The following is a 20,015-nucleotide window of genomic DNA, read 5'->3' on the forward strand; positions in this document are numbered from 1 at the left end:
GTTAATTTAAAATAAAATTAATTTGAAAAAGGCAGCATATATTATAGGCATATTTTGTTACACTATCATAACAATCTTTCAAATTGTCTATTTCCAAAATCTATAAATTACATGCATTTAAAACTAATTGTAAAACCCTGACCCCAACAACATTAGTGCGGACATTAAATATGGGCTTGGAGCTTTAAAAAAGGAGAAATAAATAAATAAATAACATAAAGCGCAAAATATGTTATTAAATGCCAAGCACAATGGCTCATGCGGTAGGCTAGTTGTGAACAAGTAGTACAACGAGAGTGCGGGACACGCACACCTCTAGAACTCACCATATCTGTGTGTTGTGAATATATCTGGAAACATGCAACAAAACATCACCATAGTAACAGCCAGAGAGAATGATTTGCGAAGCGCAGTAGACAGATCGAAAAATGAATTCTTATCACAGATTAAAATGACTAAAAAACCATAAAACAAAGCTTATAGTCAGTACAAGACAGAACTATTTGTAACAAATAATTTAATTTTTATTGCAGTGTATATCTCTCAAAGTAAAAGAAATGACAGTTATGAAGAAGACATCAATGTACAGTGAGTAAAAACAGAGTAAAGGAATATTTGTTTAATGGCACCTTGCTCAGCACATTCTTAACTATGGTTATTTTGTGTCTAACATATGGTTGTTTCAAAACTTGGTCAAGAGAATGAGGGAAGAAAGCCCTGTTTTATCAACTTTTATCAACAAAGCAGCAAGGGATATGCATTTTCCAATAGACAGGAAAGTACATACCATGACCTTTGATCCATCAGTAATGGGACAAATGTTGGGATTGAGAACCCATGCAAGTCCATCAAGGGCTTTTGATCCGGCGACTCATCACACCTCAGGCAAGCTCTCTACCACTTAGCTACACCCCCCCCCCCCCCACCCCCAATCATACAGTGGATCACTGGTGAAATATTTTCAAAATATCTTCTTTAATTAGTAGCTGCTTTTTTGTTTCAGGCTTCTGAGAACTGAAAATCGACATGAACCAAACATTTATTGCTTAAACAGAAATAAATCAAGGTAAGCCATTTCCTTCTTGCATAACCCGTTATATCCAAGTAAATGGTGATCCAAATTTCACGCAAACAAAAAATAGGTTATACAAAATTAGATTTGTGTCAGCAACGTGAGAATGAAACAATCTTTGTCACAATTTTCAGAGGCCTGCCTTTTTAGTAAATACAAAAACAATCATTATGACAGTATTCACCCCATCTGACTGAAAGACTTCCTTACAATAACAATCATTATGACAGTATTCACCCCATCTGACTGAAAGACTTCCTTACAATAACAATCATTATGACTGTATTCACCCCATCTGACTGAAAGACTTCCTTACAATAACAATCATTATGACAGTATTCACCCCATCTGACTGAAAGACTTCCTTACAATAACAATCATTATGACTGTATTCACCCCATCTGACTGAAAGACTTCCTTACAATAACAATCATTATGACTGTATTCACCCCATCTGACTGAAAGACTTCCTTACAATAACAATCATTATGACAGTATTCACCCCATCTGACTGAAAGACTTCCTTACAATAACAATCATTATGACAGTTTTCACCCCATCTGACTGAAAGACTTCCTTACAATAACAATCATTATGACAGTTTTCACCCCATCTGACTGAAAGACTTCCTTACAATAACAATCATTATGACTGTATTTACCCCATCTGACTGAAAGACTTCCTTACAATAACAATCATTATGACAGTATTCACCCCATCTGACTGAAAGACTTCCTTACAATAACAATCATTATGACAGTATTCACCCCATCTGACTGAAAGACTTCCTTACAATAACAATCATTATGACTGTATTCACCCCATCTGACTGAAAGACTTCCTTACAATAACAATCATTATGACAGTATTCACCCCATCTGACTGAAAGACTTCCTTACAATAACAATCATTATGACTGTATTCACCCCATCTGACTGAAAGACTTCCTTACAATAACAATCATTATGACTGTATTCACCCCATCTGACTGAAAGACTTCCTTACAATAACAATCATTATGACTGTATTCACCCCATCTGACTGAAAGACTTCCTTACAATAACAATCATTATGACAGTATTCACCCCACCTGACTGAAAGACTTCCTTACAATAACAATCATTATGACTGTATTCACCCCATCTGACTGAAAGACTTCATTACAATAACAATCATTATGACAGTATTCACCCCATCTGACTGAAAGACTTCCTTACAATAACAATCATTATGACAGTATTCACCCCATCTGACTGAAAGACTTCCTTACAATAACAATCATTATGACTGTATTCACCCCATCTGACTGAAAGACTTCCTTACAATAACAATCATTATGACAGTATTCACCCCATCTGACTGAAAGACTTCCTTACAATAACAATCATTATGACAGTATTCACCCCATCTGACTGAAAGACTTCCTTACAATAACAATCATTATGACAGTATTCACCCCATCTGACTGAAAGACTTCCTTACAATAACAATCATTATGACAGTATTCACCCCATCTGACTGAAAGACTTCCTTACAATAACAATCATTATGACAGTATTCACCCCATCTGACTGAAAGACTTCCTTACAATAACAATCATTATGACTGTATTCACCCCATCTGACTGAAATACTTCCTTACAATAACAATCATTATGACAGTATTCACCCCATCTGACTGAAAGACTTCCTTACAATAACAATCATTATGACAGTATTCACCCCATCTGACTGAAATACTTCCTTACAATAACAATCATTATGACAGTATTCACCCCATCTGACTGAAATACTTCCTTACAATAACAATCATTATGACAGTATTCACCCCATCTGACTGAAAGACTTCCTTACAATAACAATCATTATGACAGTATTCACCCCATCTGACTGAAATACTTCCTTACAATAACAATCATTATGACAGTATTCACCCCATCTGACTGAAAGACTTCCTTACAATAACAATCATTATGACTGTATTCACCCCATCTGACTGAAAGACTTCCTTACAATAACAATCATTATGACTGTATTCACCCCATCTGACTGAAAGACTTCCTTACAATAACAATCATTATGACAGTATTCACCCCATCTGACTGAAAGACTTCCTTACAATAACAATCATTATGACTGTATTCACCCCATCTGACCGAAAGACTTCCTTACAATAACAATCATTATGACAGTATTCACCCCATCTGACCGAAAGACTTCCTTACAATAACAATCATTATGACAGTATTCACCCCATCTGACTGAAAGACTTCCTTACAATAACAATCATTATGACTGTATTCACCCCATCTGACTGAAAGACTTCCTTACAATAACAATCATTATGACAGTATTCACCCCATCTGACCGAAAGACTTCCTTACAATAACAATCATTATGACAGTATTCACCCCATCTGACCGAAAGACTTCCTTACAATAACAATCATTATGACAGTATTCACCCCATCTGACTGAAAGACTTCCTTACAATAACAATCATTATGACAGTATTCACCCCATCTGACCGAAAGACTTCCTTACAATAACAATCATTATGACAGTATTCACCCCATCTGACCGAAAGACTTCCTTACAATAACAATCATTATGACAGTATTCACCCCATCTGACCGAAAGACTTCCTTACAATAACAATCATTATGACTGTATTCACCCCATCTGACTGAAATACTTCCTTACAATAACAATCATTATGACTGTATTCACCCCATCTGACTGAAATACTTCCTTACAATAACAATCATTATGACAGTATTCACCCCATCTGACTGAAAGACTTCCTTACAATAACAATCATTATGACAGTATTCACCCCATCTGACCGAAAGACTTCCTTACAATAACAATCATTATTACAGTATTCACCCCATCTGACCGAAAGACTTCCTTACAATAACAATCATTATGACTGTATTCACCCCATCTGACCGAAAGACTTCCTTACAATAACAATCATTATGACAGTTTTCACCCCATCTGACTGAAAGACTTCCTTACAATAACAATCATTATGACTGTATTCACCCCATCTGACTGAAAGACTTCCTTACAATAACAATCATTATGACTGTATTCACCCCATCTGACTGAAAGACTTCCTTACAATAACAATCATTATGACTGTATTCACCCCATCTGACTGAAAGACTTCCTTACAATAACATTATGACAGTTTTCACCCCATCTGACCGAAAGACTTCCTTACAATAACAATCATTATGACAGTATTCACCCCATCTGACCAAAAGACTTCCTTACAATAACAATCATTATGACTGTATTCACCCCATCTGACTGAAAGACTTCCTTACAATAACAATAATTATGACAGTATTAACCCCATCTGACTGAAAAATATTGGAATCAAACATACATATTTAATTTATTCTCATAAGGGTCACATCATGACTACCCTGAGGTTCTATCAACATTAGGGCAAATCAAGGATACGCTGGGTGTACCAAACTGAATGATTTAAGTAAGGAACTGTATGTTTCAATTAGATGGATCTGTACAATGTTCTTAAAGAATTGTGTACCTTTGATGTCACCTCAACAAAATGTGTCACTCTTTTGGCCTTTACCAATGACACAGCTATTTAAAATATTTTCATAGTCTTCAAAAGAGGAGAGGCATGGGGAAACTGCACCCAATGCTGAATAATATGCATTCCCCAGATGAAAGACAAATATATAGCTATTGCACGCACCCCAAGTTGCTGCCATCTTCAATGACTGATTTGGGATGGGATTGCTCCCAACTATAAAGAATATGCATCTGCCCAGATGAAAAAAGAAAAAGTTTGTTTTGTTTAACACCACCACTGGAGCACATTGATTTATTAATCATCGGCTATTGGATGTCAAACATTCGGTAATTGTGACATATAGTCTTAGAGAGGAAACCTGCTACATTTCATTTCAACTTATTTTCGTGCTTATACCCAATTAAGGTTCAAGCATGCTGTCTTGGGCACACACTTCAGCTATCTGGGTTGTCTGTCCAGGACAGTGAGTTAATTGTTAGTTGGTTAGTGGTTAGTGCGAGAGAAGAGGGTGTAGTGGTTTTACACCTAACCATTGAGCCCTTAAGAACTCACTCTGGGTTGGAGCCGGCACTGGGCTGCGAACCCTGTACCTACCAGCCTGTAGTCCGATGGCTTAACCACTGCGCCACCGAGGCCGGTTAACCTGCTAAATTTTTTCATTAGTAGCAAGGGATCTTTTATAAGACAGCAGGGCCGTAGCTAGGATTTTTTGTTTGTGGGGGGGACAATTGAGTAGTTAATAGTCTAAAACTCCTTTTCTTTAAGTTTCTATAATGCTTTCCGAATTTTTTTCTTTGGGGAGGGGGGGGGGGACAACTGCCCCCCTTGCCCCCATGCTAGCTACGGCCCTGGACTGGATAAAGAAAGAAATGTTTTATTTAACGACGCACTCAACACATTTTATTTACGGTTATATGGCGTCAGACATATGGTTAAGGACCACACAGATTTTGAGAGGAAACCCGCTGTCGCCACTACATGGGCTACTCTTTCCGATTAGTAGCAATGGATCTTTTATTTGCGCTTCCCACAGGCAGGATAGCACAAACCATGGTCTTTGTTGAACCAGTTATGGATCACTGGTCAGTGCAAGTGGTTTACACCTACCCATTGAGCCTTGCGGAGCACTCACTCAGGGTTTGGAGTCGGTATCTGGATTAAAAATCCCATGCCTCGACTGGGATCCGAACTCAGTACCTACCAGCCTGTAGACCGATAGCCTGCCATGACGCCACCGAGGCCGGTCACTAGGGAATAAAATACTACTGAAAATATAGAAACATATGGTCATTCGGACACTGTTTTGAAGAGGAAATCCGCTGTCGCCACATAGGCTACTCTTTTTTCGACAGGCAGCAATGGATCTTTTATTTGCGCTTCCCACAGGCAGGATAGCACAAACCATGGCCTTTGTTGAACCAGTTATGGATCACTGGTCGGTGCAAGTGGTTTACACCTACCCAATGAGCCTTGCGGAGCACTCACTCAGGGTTTGGAGTCGGTATCTGGATTAAAAATCCCATGCCCCGACTGGGATCCGAACCCAGTACCTACCAGCCTGTAGACCGATGGCCTAACAACGACGCCACCGAGGCCGGTGGGATAGGATAACACATAGAACAGCCTTTGATATATCAGTTAAGGTGCACTGGCTGGAATGAGAAATAGTCCAATGAGCCCACTGACGGGGATCGATGCCAAACCAACCACACATCAAGCGAGGGCTTTACAACTGGGCTATGTTCCACCCACTGTCCAGATGAAGACAAATTAACAAAGCTAATCCCAAACCAAATTTGCTGGCATATTCAAACAGCTATGATTTGTAGTGGGTTTCAATTATTTTACTTGTAGGTTAGGGAATTTTGTTAATGTGCCTCTATCCAAACATGGTTTAGGCACTTCACTTATAAGTGATAGGTTGACACTTTCTTAAATTTGGACTGAACTATGGAGCTTCCATGCAGCAGCAAAGACTGCTGGTAGTGATGAGGAAGATGTAAAATTGAGCTGCATGTTTTGTCGGCAGCAAGCAGAGAGCTGTGGAATGGTTACTGAGTGTTCCTTCTGTTATATTACACAGGGCTTTAGATCTTACTAATTTGGGCACAACAGAGAGAGAGAGAGAGAGAGAGAGAGAGAGAGAGAGAGAGAGAGAGAGAGAGAGAGAGAGAGAGAGAGAGAGAGACACACACAGACAGACATACATACATACAGAGAGAGAGGGAGGGAGGGAGAGAGGGAGGGAGGGAGGGATGGAGAGAGAGAGAGAGAGAGAGAGAGAGAGAGAGAGAGAGAGAGAGAGAGAGAGAGAGAGAGAGACACACACACACACACAGACAGACATACATACATACAGAGAGGAGGGAGGGAGGGAGGGAGGGAGGGAGGGAGGGAGGGAGGGAGAGAGAGAGAGAGAGAGAGAGAGAGAGAGAGAGAGAGAGAGAGAGAGAGAGAGAGAGAGAGAGAGAGAGAGAGAGAGAGAGGGAGGGAGGGAGGGAGGGAGGGAGGGAGGGAGGGAGGGAGGGAGGGAGAGAGAGAGAGAGAGAGAGAGAGAGAGAGAGAGAGAGAGAGAGAGAGAGAGAGAGAGAGGGGAGGGAAACAGAGAGACAGGTAGAGAGAGATAGATAGATAGAGAGACAGAGAGACAGAGAGAGAAAGAGAGTTTGTTTTGCTTAATGACACCACTAGAGCACATTGGATGTCCAACATTTGGTAATTCTGACACGTAGTCATCAGAGAAAACCTGCTACATTGTTCCTAATGCTGCAGGGGATCTTTTATATGCACTTTTCCACAGACAGGAAAGCACACACCATGGCCTTTGACCAGGTGTGGTGCACTGGGTGGAATGAGAAATAGACCAATGGGCCCACCGACGAGAAGCGATCCTAGACTGCGCATCAAGCGAGCACTTTACCACTGGTCTTTTTAGTGCAGTAATGTCATTAATAGCTGCTGAAGATTTGTGGTTGTTCAGAGATGCATTTCAAGTTTTTTTTAATATAATTAAAGCTTAATATTTCACTGGTTTTGATGTGAAATGTTTTGAGGTCAGCATGATTGTACTTACATGTAATTTGGGCATAATTATCTTGGACATATGCATTTTGGGCACAACGTTTAATGACTCGACTCTGGTGCAATCTAAAGCCCTGATTACACTGACTTTATTTATATTGAAATACATTTTGATAGAGAGATATTGAAGAGAAATTTCATCCAATAATAACCCACCACAAGTGAAAAATAAAATAAAATTAAAAAACAAAAAAAGAGCGAAGAAATGGTGCAGGGCAGATTACTGAGTACAAACTCACCTAACAGACTGGGGCATTGTGACTGAAGAGGACTCGCTCATGGAGCTGTTCAGGAGATCGCTGTAGTGAAGGTTCTCAATGCACTAAAACACAACAATTATCATTGGTTAATGCAGATGTTACACTGATTTTCATTGGTTTAAAGAGAAGATTTTTTTCCACGTAATAGAAATCCTCAAAAATCATTGGTCAGTTAATATAACAGCTTGCTCTTAATGTGCACAGTAAAACTCTTGACCGTAACCGTGACAATGGTCAGTATATAGTGTTGCTGCCTACTTTAAGAAATATCACATGAGAGAACTGAACCCCGCAGGGCCCTGGTCTCAAGGCACAAAATACCCACTTACTTCCAATATTAATTTTTCTAAAATTTTGCTCAAATAGCTATAGCACGGATGAAAGGGGAGATAATTCTTACAAGACACTGTAGAAATAAATGTATAGGCCATGTAAGGTGCAAAATCCATCTGCTCTGCTTCTCACATTTTAATCTGGAAGAAGAAGTTTGTTTTGTTTAATGACACCACTAGAGCACATTGATTAATTAATCATCGGCTACTGGATGTTAAACATTTGGTAAACCCGCTACATTTTTCCTAATGCAGCAAAGGATCTTTTATATGCACTTTCCCACAGACAGGAAAGCACATACCATGACCTTTGACCAGTTGTGGTGCACTGGTTGGAATGAGAAAAAAATAAAAATAACAAGGCTCGGAATTCACTTTGCGAAATGCATTCTCTACTTCTCACAATTTAATATGGAAGCCAATGTTAGAAATTATGAAGCAGTTCTCAACCATCTGAATTCTCATTCTGTCTAAATTTACAGCAATCAATTATTAACTTTTGTATGATATATAATATTGGTCGTCCCAATATTGAGATAGTTTTTCAATGCTTTAAGACTGAAAGCAAAATCTGCTTGTGAAATATTATGTATTCTGAGTGGCAATTGTTTCTGGCTCCCTGTAAATTTTGTACCTTGAATTATATACAGTATTCAAAATATGCAACAGAAACTATTTAAAAGTAATATTAAAGAGACTGTCCTCAGTTTGTTTCCATTATTAAGATGTTTCTGACTAACAGAGCCTGTTTAACATATAATAGTATTAAATTAAATCCAAGTTCTTGTTTACAATATCAGTGTCTCTATAGTTAATGTCTTTCTGACTGACCTGATGTTTATAACATCTCAAACTTCATTTCATTTTTGCTGGGGTATCATTAAACATTCATTCATTCATTCCATTTCTTAAAGGAATGCTAAAGCAAGGCTTTTGCACTGGTATGCATATTCAACTATATATAATGTACATTATTGCTTAATATCAACAAGTATAATCTTATAGTTAATCAATAAAACGGTTAAATGTGATGGCTATTATACATTACGAGCACAGCCATTTTGTACCATCCCAGTGAATACGTCCTCTGACGAGCCGCTGGTTACATAATACTTAATGTGTCACGTCAGGAATTAGTCTTAGAACTGAAGAACAAAACGTACCTGATTTTTGTGGATGCATCGCAATGTTCTGTAATAATATCCATCTCAGTAAGCCAGCAATAAGTATATACTATTTTTCAATACAAAATAAAGCACCACTGTCAAAGTATCTAAATTACTGTATTATGTTTCGTCCATACATTAACCCATGTACTGACATGATAATCAGAATGTTTCCTTAGTTAATTGTTCCTTTCTTTCCGTTGCCTGCACATATGATTCCTGACTGACAGGTGTATACTGCATGGTATCCAGCCAAGGAAAGTGATTACCACTGTCTAGACACACATACAGAAATACATGCCAGTTTTTTTAAGATCACAGGGTATTGTGGGATAACCTGCCGCCCTTACAATGTTAATGGACATTATCATCAGCCATCCTGCTTTATTACTGTACACATACTGTATTATATGTACACAATTTGTACGAGAAAAAAAAAAATCCAGTTTGGACGACTACTAATTTTTGGATCACCATTAACACAATAAATAGACAGTCACTGATATTGTGAACAAGAAAATGTTTTTAGTTAGACATTTTAATTGAAAGTGCTATATTAGTGTTAACATGGTAGCAAACTCAGGAAAGTCTCTTTAACAGAGTAAACAGGCAATTAATTAAGTCATATCAAAAATCACAAACAGAAGCAACCTTCTCATTATTTGTTTTTATGCCTGTACTCTGAGAACTCAACATTTGTGTAAACCATTCACAGCTACACAAAAACAAATTTACATAACTCATTTGTTTTCTTAACTATGTTTCATGACCTTGTAAATGTCCCACATTTAATACACAAACTGGATTATGCAAAATTTGACTTGTATATGCAACATATTAATGAAACATCTGCTCTCGCAATTTTCAGAAACCTAAAACTTGTTTTTATGTTTGTATATATCAAAGTCGAAGAGACAATTTACAACACTTCTCACCTGACTGATATCACTACACCAAGCAGCCTTCTCGTGGAGTGAGGTTGCCACTAGGAGGAGACTGATGGGTGGGCCACTTTTTGAGTCGACTATCAAGCGGAAGTCTAAACCATTATATTCCACCTTGGCTTCACGCTCACACACTGTGGGCAGCAAGTTCGACACAGATGTCTGACTGCCAATGCTGAGGTTTGAGTCAAGTGACGAGGCTGAAACAACAATGATCACAATTAAAGGTATATATCCTGGTTAAAACAATTTAACAATAATCACAATTAAAGGTACATATCCTGGTTAAAACAATTTAACAATGATTACGATTAAAGGTACATATCCCTTAAAGGAACATATCCTGGCTGCAACAACAATCACAATTAAAGGTATATATCCTGGTTGAAACAACAACAATCACAATTAAAAGTAAAAATCCTGGTTGCAACAATTATCACAATTAAAGGAACATATCCTGGCTGCAACAACAATCACAATTAAAGGTACATATCCTGGCTGCAACAACAACAATCACAATTAAAGGTACATATCCTGGCTGCAAAAATAACAATCACAATTAAAGGTACATATCCTGGCTGCAACAATAAATATCATTATTTAAAGGTACATATTCTGGTTGCAACAACAATGATCGCAATTAAAGGTACATATTCTGGCTGTAACAAAGATCATTATTTAAAGGTACATGTCCTAGCTGCAACAACAATGTTCATGATTAAAGGTACATTTCCTGGTTAAAACAACAACAATCATGATTAAAAGTACATATTCTGGTTGAAACAATTAAGAAAGATCACAATTAAAGGTATATTATCATGGTTGCAACAACAGAGAAAGATCACAATTAAAGGTATATTATCATGGTTGCAACAACAGAGAAATATTACAAATAAAGTTCCACTATTCACAGCTAGTCCTTGGTTCTTATTTTCATTTGCTAAACATTCACAAATCTTAAAATCTTTTGTCTATTTCAGTATGTATTCACCAATTACATATTGGCATTTTAGTCAAGATTAAAAAATATATATCATGCTTTAAAATAGCAAAACAGATATGCTAAAATGTACTTATTCAGTTTACATCTTGAATGACAATATTGTTATTATTATTATTATTGTTATTATCAGCGGTGTTTTAGGGTGGGTTTTTTGGGGATGGGTGGGGGTTGTTTGTCAACCAAACTAATAATGATATGTCCTACCATAATCTAAAGTGTCATTTTAATTAAATTAAAAGACATTGTTTATGAATTTAATACCAAATTTATGTTGGTTTAGATTATTCAATATATGTCCCCCATCGGGCTTAACAAATGTTCTTATCTCCACAGTTCATAGGCCATAACTCTGTCAAAAATGGGTAAATCACCATGAAAGAAAAAGGACATAATAAATCTATAAACCAAATTGCAGCTCAATATCTTGAAGAAAAAAAGCGCAAAACTATATGTGGAACAGACAGACAGACAGACAGGCAGACAGACGGACAGACAAGGTTCCTCCAATTGGACAGGTTGAGGACTAATAAGCATACTGCCATATTCATGTTTGATCTGATCTTTTTTTTTTCTCAAAGAAACACTGACCCACTTCTTCTTTATTATTATTTTAAGAAAAAAGTATCAAGGTGGTTTAATTATGTCCAGTTATGGAGTCATTTATCAATTACTGGTGCGTATAAATAAATCTGATATTTTTTTAATAACACCTGCCCAACAGGTACCTCTACAAAGCTGTAGCCACAGGTTCTGACACATTATGTACAGTAAAACAACCCTATCTTGATGTTGAAAGGACTGATTGGTCCACCACAATTTGAGGTATCGGTGGTTGGAGATAAATATAAGACATGATATTGGAAATTGTGATGTGTTCTCATTAAATAATTTTTGACTTGACTGGTAGAAATTTTAGAAACAAAACTACATTCCTGAAACATGCAGATTCTGACCTTTAAGTTCATACTTTCTAGACCTACAAATGTGAAAATTAATGAGATTTTGAATGCTGGTTTTCATTAGGCATTGAGTAGTTTTTGATTAGCATCAGGAGGTTTACATGTAATTGTACCCTTCTTTACAAAATTGGGCGGGACGTAGCCCAGTGGTAAAGCGGTCTGGGGTCGATCTCTGTCAGTGGGCCCATTGGGCTATTTCTCGCTCCAGCCAGTGCACCACTACTGGTACATCAAAGGCTGTGGTATGTGCTTTCCTGTCTGTGGGAAAGTGCATATAAAAGATTCCTAGCTGCATTAGGAAAAATGTAGCAAGTTTCCTCTGATGACTACATGTCAAAATTACCAAATGTCTGACAACCAATTGCCAATGATTAATAAATCAATGTGCTCCAGTGGTGTTGTTAAACAATTTACAAACTTCATTTTTACCAAATTTGGCAACTGAAGACACTTGGAATTTTAATATTAATTGATTTTCAACTTTTGGTAATTGACTTTACCAGTAGGTAATTCAGCCCGACTGATAAGGATGGGACTATTATTTGATGTTACCGAAAACCGTGCTTTTAAGCCCATGGTTCTGTATACCATTTCCCAATGTGCGAACTGCGGTTCATTTGTTGTTGTTTTTTTAGTTTAAAAAAAAATGGTACATGTATAAACGTTTCCACACATTGTTGGTAATCCCGATGACCCCATAAAGTATTTCGGCCAATCACAGCATTCGATTCCCTTAAACTGGACATGGTTGCATGGGCATAGGTGTTGTTAAGATCCTGCACAGAACTTGCAAATTTCTTGCCAGAACCGTAAAAATTGTAACATCCCAAAATAGGGACTGACCTCAGTGATTAATCTGCCATGAGAATAAACATTTTAAGTATGTTTTGTCCCAGTTGTTAAAACTGAAAGTAAACACATGTTAACTTCAAGAATTATAAAATGGCGCCCAATTTCCGTCATATTAATTTAAAACGATTCAACATCACTAATTTTTAAAAGTTTTTATTGGGACAAAATCATCCGCAGTTCCTGAACTACAATGTATGCAAAATACTTTGCACTTTTTTCACTTTCAGTACAAGCAAAAAATAAAATAAAAAGAATAACTAGTTTTATCCTATAACTTACCCATGATACATGTATCCATGTCATAAACCCATGTGATAATTTACTTTATTAACCCGGTTAATAATGGTATGCAAATCTGCAAGGTCTCTAGGTAATTTGTTGCTGTGGATGGGTCATTTGCTTACAAGCCAACAAGACCTGTGTACCTGAGCGTAACGTTTTCAAAGATTTGTTTAAAATGCGTGACGTCAAACTAATCTGTGCTAATCGTGATGACGTCATATTATCGATGGCGAAAAGTTAGTACTGTGATTTACTAAGAATGTTATTTTAGAAGTGTTATAGGATAAATAGAATTTGCTACTCGTGTTTTTTAATATGTAAAATATCAACCTCGTCTAGTTAATTGGTATTTGTCTCGGTAGAGCTTCGACAAATACTGATTAACATAGACTCAGTTGATATTTTCCATATTAAAAAATACCCGTGACGAATCCTTTATGAATAAATCACTATTATATATTATGTACTTGTGCTTGCTTATCTTTGTTTTTGTTTTTTAATCAGTGATAGCTTTTAATGTAACTTATGTGGAGTTAAATAATCAACAGTAGGCCTATATATTATGTAGGGCCTATTTGTGCTTATATCGAGTAATCCATACTTTAAAAAAAATAAAAAAAATATATATATACATACTTCTCATCAAAGATTTGACATCATCAAAGTAATCATAAACATTACAGAAATACGTCTTGACATATATCTTTCTTTTAGATTTCTATAATGTGTACATCACATGGTAACACCCATATGTTATGTACGCCAGAATAATAAAAACAAAATACCGGAGAGACTATCCCTAGCATTCTTGCCCCCAAATTATTTTGCCAACTCTCTGAACTCAAATCCTGGGAGACACATTGCCCAAGTATCTCAGACCCAACATGCTAACATGGCATGGTACAAATGCAATTTTTGTTTTCTAGTCAAGATATAATTTTATATTTAGAATTATTTTACAAATGACCATTAAAAATAAAATGTCTTGCTCTTAAAATAGTTTATAAAAATGTATGTATGATAACTGGTGTATTTGTACTACTATGTATCGTGAATAAACCGAACCGCGATTAAATTGAACCCTGGACCAAAAACTGAAAACCGAACCAAAAATTAAAAAAATTAACCATTTCATCCCTACCAACTAACTGTGATAATTGATATATGGTCGGGGGATTAAAATGCATTTAAGACATACATTATTTACCTGTTTTGTGCAAATCAGTGCAAATACACCAAAATTTAATGCTTAAAAACTTTAAATTTGCCCCAAAATGAAAACACTTAGATAGATTGGCTATTTTTGCCTCATTTTTTGACAGCAGGTCAACTGGCCTTGGTGGTGTCGTGGTTAACCCATTGGACCTGAGGCTGGTAGGTACTGGGTTCACAGCCTGATACTGGCTCCCACTCAGAGCAAGTTTTAACGACTCAATGAATAAGACCACTACACCATCTTCTCTCACACTAACCACTAACAACTTACTCACTGTCCTGGACAGACAGCCCAGATAGCTGAGGTGAGTGCCCAGGACAGCGTGCTTGAACCTTAATTGGATATAAGCATGAAAATAAGTTGAAATGAAATGAAAGAGCAGATAAGAATTACATGTATGACATGGGACAATGTATGTCCACCACCCTCCCAACAAAACCCTACCTAAACAAACATAAAAGTACAACAATAACTTCTAAAAAAATTTTTAAAAGATTCTTTATCTTTTAAATTTTTTTTATTAAGTTGTTGATGGCTGTGGGGTTTTTTTTTTTTTTTTTTTTTTCTATCAAAACCTGTTGGATTTCTGGTCTTTATTTGTCAATTAAATTGCTGTGTTAATTTAACATGTTATTAACTAAAATGATTTTGTATTTAAATTTTTATTAAAAGTACAATGCTTTGAATTCAATTTACTGAGTTTAAAAAAGAAGAAGAAGAAAATTTTATGCTGTTTAATTCAAAAGTAGAATTTTTCTCTGCAATCCTGATGACATTGTGTATATTGTAAGCTGATAAATCTTGGTGCTGTTAAATGATAACAGTTGCTGTGTTAATGGATCAATCAATATATGGGTCGTGATAAATTTTGTATTAGCACATGTGTCATTAAGTATAATTGTCACAGACAGAACAAAAATACACTACAACAAAATATCAATTTATTTATAAATTTTTCAATGCACTAATATAGCTCTTATCTATGCTTGGCAGTCCATCAATGCCATAGACTGAATCCATATTGGCTTTTTAAAAAAAGGAAAACCAAAAAGAAAAAGAAAAAAAGGAAGAAAATGTTTCACACAGCAATTTATGTGTACTCTTAACACCGAACTATACAAGAAAATATAGACAAAGAAAAAGATTCATGTGCACCAAATAACATGATCTCAAATCAACTGTAAAATTTGTAAATTTATGACTTGGGTAGACACAACCATAATTGTGCAAGTCGTCTCAGTGTTTATGAATTACCATTAAATAATTTCTTAAAAATTATTTCATTCTTTTTTCCTTACTACTTTTAAATAATTAAGTTTGTTACATTGATTACAATATAACATCATCCCATTGGTCCAGCCATAGCAAAGGGAGTTTGTTCTTTTCTCATTAAATGTAAAAATTACATCCTATTGGTACTTTGTCTTACTGAGCGTTATTGTTTATGGAACAAAATAATTCAAAATAAAATATGAACTTTCAACATTATCATTTGTGAGTATGTTTTAAATTTAATTATAGGGATTGTCTGTTACTTCTTTTACATTCATCTGGGTATGAACAACAAAAATCTTCTGAAAACGGCTTTGCCGATTCACACAGCGGATAAATGTTTTTTGTTTTATACCCCGATAACTCATTATGACTTATTGCTAAATTACTTGCTTGGAAATGTTTATTACTTGCTGGAGTATTATGGACTGTAGATTCAAATTTTTTTGGTAACCAGACTCTCACCCCCCCCCCCCCCCCCCAATGATCTCTCTCTCTCTCTCTCTCTCTCTCTCTCTCTCTCTCTCTCTCTCTCTCTGTCTATATATATATATATATATATATATATATATATATATATATATATATACATACACACACACACACACACACACACACACACACACACACACACACACACACATACACATACACATACACATATACATATTCATATACATATACATATATATATACATATACATACATATATACATACATGTATATAAATTCTTCAGAGGAAATCTGCTACATTTTTTCATTAGCAGTGTTCAAGGAATTTTTTAATCAATGTGCTCTAGTGGTGGGGAAAAAACAAACAATGAGTTTGCCAAGAGATTTTTTATCCTATGACCCAAACACTGCAGGCAAGCACTCCACTAACTAAACAATCAATTTAATCAAGAGGGATGTGGGGTGGGAGCTAGCTCAGTCAGAGGGGTGGGATATAGAGCACTGCAGGCAAGCACTCCACTAACTAAACAATCAATTTAATCAAGAGGGATGTGGGGTGGGAGCTAACTCAGTCAGAGGGGTGGGATATAGAGCACTGCAGGCAAGCACTCCACTAACTAAACAATCAATTTAATCAAGAGGGATGTGGGGTGGGAGCTAACTCAGTCAGAGGGGTGGAACGCAGAGCACTGCAGGCAAGCACTCCACTAACTAAACAATCAATTTAATCAAGAGGGATGTGGGGTGGGAGCTAGCTCAGTCAGAGGGGTGGGATGTAGAGCACTGCAGGCAAGCACTCCACTAACTAAACAATCAATTTAATCAAGAGGGATGTGGGGTGGGAGTTAGCTCAGTCAGAGGGGTGGGATGTAGAGCACTGCAGGCAAGCACTCCACTAACTAAACAATCAATTTAATTAAGAGGGATGTGGGGTGGGAGCTAGCTCAGTCAGAGGGGTGGGATATAGAGCACTGCAGGCAAGCACTCCACTAACTAAACAATCAATTTAATCAAGAGGGATGTGGGGTGGGAGCTAGCTCAGTCAGAGGGGTGGGATGTAGAGCACTGCAGGCAAGCACTCCACTAACTAAACAATCAATTTAATCAAGAGGGATGTGGGGTGGGAGCTAGCTCAGTCAGAGGGGTGGGACGTAGAGCACTGCAGGCAAGCACTCCACTAACTAAAGAATCAATTTAATCAAGAGGGATGTGGGGTGGGAGCTAGCTCAGTCAGAGGGGTGGGACGTAGAACACTGCAGGCAAGCACTCCACTAACTAAACAATCAATTTAATCAAGAGGGATGTGGGGTGGGAGCTAGCTCAGTCAGAGGGGTGGGATGTAGAGCACTGCAGGCAAGCACTCCACTAACTAAACAATCAATTTAATTAAGAGGGATGTGGGGTGGGAGCTAACTCAGTCAGAGGGGTGGGATATAGAGCACTGCAGGCAAGCACTCCACTAACTAAACAATCAATTTAATCAAGAGGGATGTGGGGTGGGAGCTAGCTCAGTCAGAGGGGTGGAACACAGAGCACTGCAGGCAAGCACTCCACTAACTAAACAATCAATTTAATCAAGAGGGATGTGGGTTGGGAGCTAGCTCAGTCAGAGGGGTGGGACGTAGAGCACTGCAGGCAAGCACTCCACTAACTAAACAATCAATTTAATTAAGAGGGATGTGGGGTGGGAGCTAACTCAGTCAGAGGGGTGGGATGTAGAGCACTGCAGGCAAGCACTCCACTAACTAAACAATCAATTTAATTAAGAGGGATGTGGGGTGGGAGCTAACTCAGTCAGAGGGGTGGGATATAGAGCACTGCAGGCAAGCACTCCACTAACTAAACAATCAATTTAATTAAGAGGGATGTGGGGTGGGAGCTAACTCAGTCAGAGGGGTGGGATATAGAGCACTGCAGGCAAGCACTCCACTAACTAAACAATCAATTTAATTAAGAGGGATGTGGGGTGGGAGCTAACTCAGTCAGAGGGGTGGGATATAGAGCACTGCAGGCAGGCACTCCACTAACTAAAGAATCAATTTAATCAAGAGGGATGTGGGGTGGGAGCTAGCTCAGTCAGAGGGGTGGGATGTAGAGCACTGCAGGCAAGCACTCCACTAACTAAACAATCAATTAAATTAAGAGGGATGTGGGGTGGGAGCTAACTCAGTCAGAGGGGTGGGATATAGAGCAATGCAGGCAAGCACTCCACTAACTAAAGAATCAATTTAATCAAGAGGGATTTGGGGTGGGAGCTAGCTCAGTCAGAGGGGTGGGACGTAGAGCACTGCAGGCAAGCACTCCACCAACTAAACAATCAATTAAATTAAGAGGGATGTGGGGTGGGAGCTAACTCAGTCAGAGGGGTGGGATATAGAGCAATGCAGGCAAGCACTCCACTAACTAAAGAATCAATTTAATCAAGAGGGATGTGGGGTGGGAGCTAGCTCAGTCAGAGGGGTGGGACGCAGAGCACTGCAGGCAAGCACTCCACTAACTAAACAATCAATTTAATCAAGAGGGATGTGGGGTGGGAGCTAGCTCAGTCAGAGGGGTGGGACGCAGAGCACTGCAGGCAAGCACTCCACTAACTAAACAATCAATTTAATCAAGAGGGATGTGGGGTGGGAGCTAACTCAGTCAGAGGGGTGGGATATAGAGCACTGCAGGCAGGCACTCCACTAACTAAACAATCAATTTAATCAAGAGGGATGTGGGGTGGGAGCTAGCTCAGTCAGAGGGGTGGGATATAGAGCACTGCAGGCAAGCACTCCACTAACTAAACAATCAATTTAATCAAGAGGGATGTGGGGTGGGAGCTAGCTCAGTCAGAGGGGTGGGATATAGAGCACTGCAGGCAAGCACTCCACTAACTAAACAATCAATTTAATCAAGAGGGATGTGGGGTGGGAGCTAGCTCAGTCAGAGGGGTGGGATATAGAGCACTGCAGGCAAGCACTCCACTAACTAAACAATCAATTTAATCAAGAGGGATGTGGGGTGGGAGCTAGCTCAGTCAGAGGGGTGGGACGTAGAGCACTGCAGGCAAGCACTCCACTAACTAAACAATCAATTAAATTAAGAGGGATGTGGGGTGGGAGCTAACTCAGTCAGAGGGGTGGGACGTAGAGCACTGCAGGCAAGCACTCCACTAACTAAACAATCAATTAAATTAAGAGGGATGTGGGGTGGGAGCTAACTCAGTCAGAGGGGTGGGACGTAGAGCACTGCAGGCAAGCACTCCACTAACTAAAGAATCAATTTAATCAAGAGGGATGTGGGGTGGGAGCTAGCTCAGTCAGAGGGGTGGGACGTAGAGCACTGCAGGCAAGCACTCCACTAACTAAACAATCAATTAAATGAAGAGGGATGTGGGGTGGGAGCTAACTCAGTCAGAGGGGTGGGATATAGAGCAATGCAGGCAAGCACTCCACTAACTAAACAATCAATTAAATTAAGAGGGATGTGGGGTGGGAGCTAACTCAGTCAGAGGGGTGGGATATAGAGCACTGCAGGCAAGCACTCCACTAACTAAACAATCAATTAAATTAAGA

The 20,015-nt window shown here is 38.2% G+C and overlaps 1 protein-coding gene across 7 annotated transcripts in view; it reads right to left on the reverse strand.

Moving 5' to 3' along the window:
- Nucleotides 1-20,015, reverse strand: part of LOC121382770 (ras-specific guanine nucleotide-releasing factor 2-like) — a 321,414-nt gene that overhangs the window by 51,544 nt on the left and 249,855 nt on the right. For 6 of the 7 annotated variants that reach the window (XM_041512366.1, XM_041512410.1, XM_041512391.1 and 3 more), the window contains exons 12-14: nt 10,416-10,624; nt 7,962-8,044; nt 327-350 (exon numbers count right to left, since the gene is read on the reverse strand). In XM_041512366.1, the coding sequence (XP_041368300.1) occupies nt 327-350; nt 7,962-8,044; nt 10,416-10,624 (316 nt within the window). The remainder of the gene's footprint in view (nt 1-326; nt 351-7,961; nt 8,045-10,415; nt 10,625-20,015) is intronic. The other variant, XM_041512375.1, reaches the window with a different exon arrangement.

The sequence above is a fragment of the Gigantopelta aegis genome, chromosome 2 (genome assembly GCF_016097555.1).
Source record: "Gigantopelta aegis isolate Gae_Host chromosome 2, Gae_host_genome, whole genome shotgun sequence".
NCBI classification, from domain to species: domain Eukaryota; kingdom Metazoa; phylum Mollusca; class Gastropoda; order Neomphalida; family Peltospiridae; genus Gigantopelta; species Gigantopelta aegis.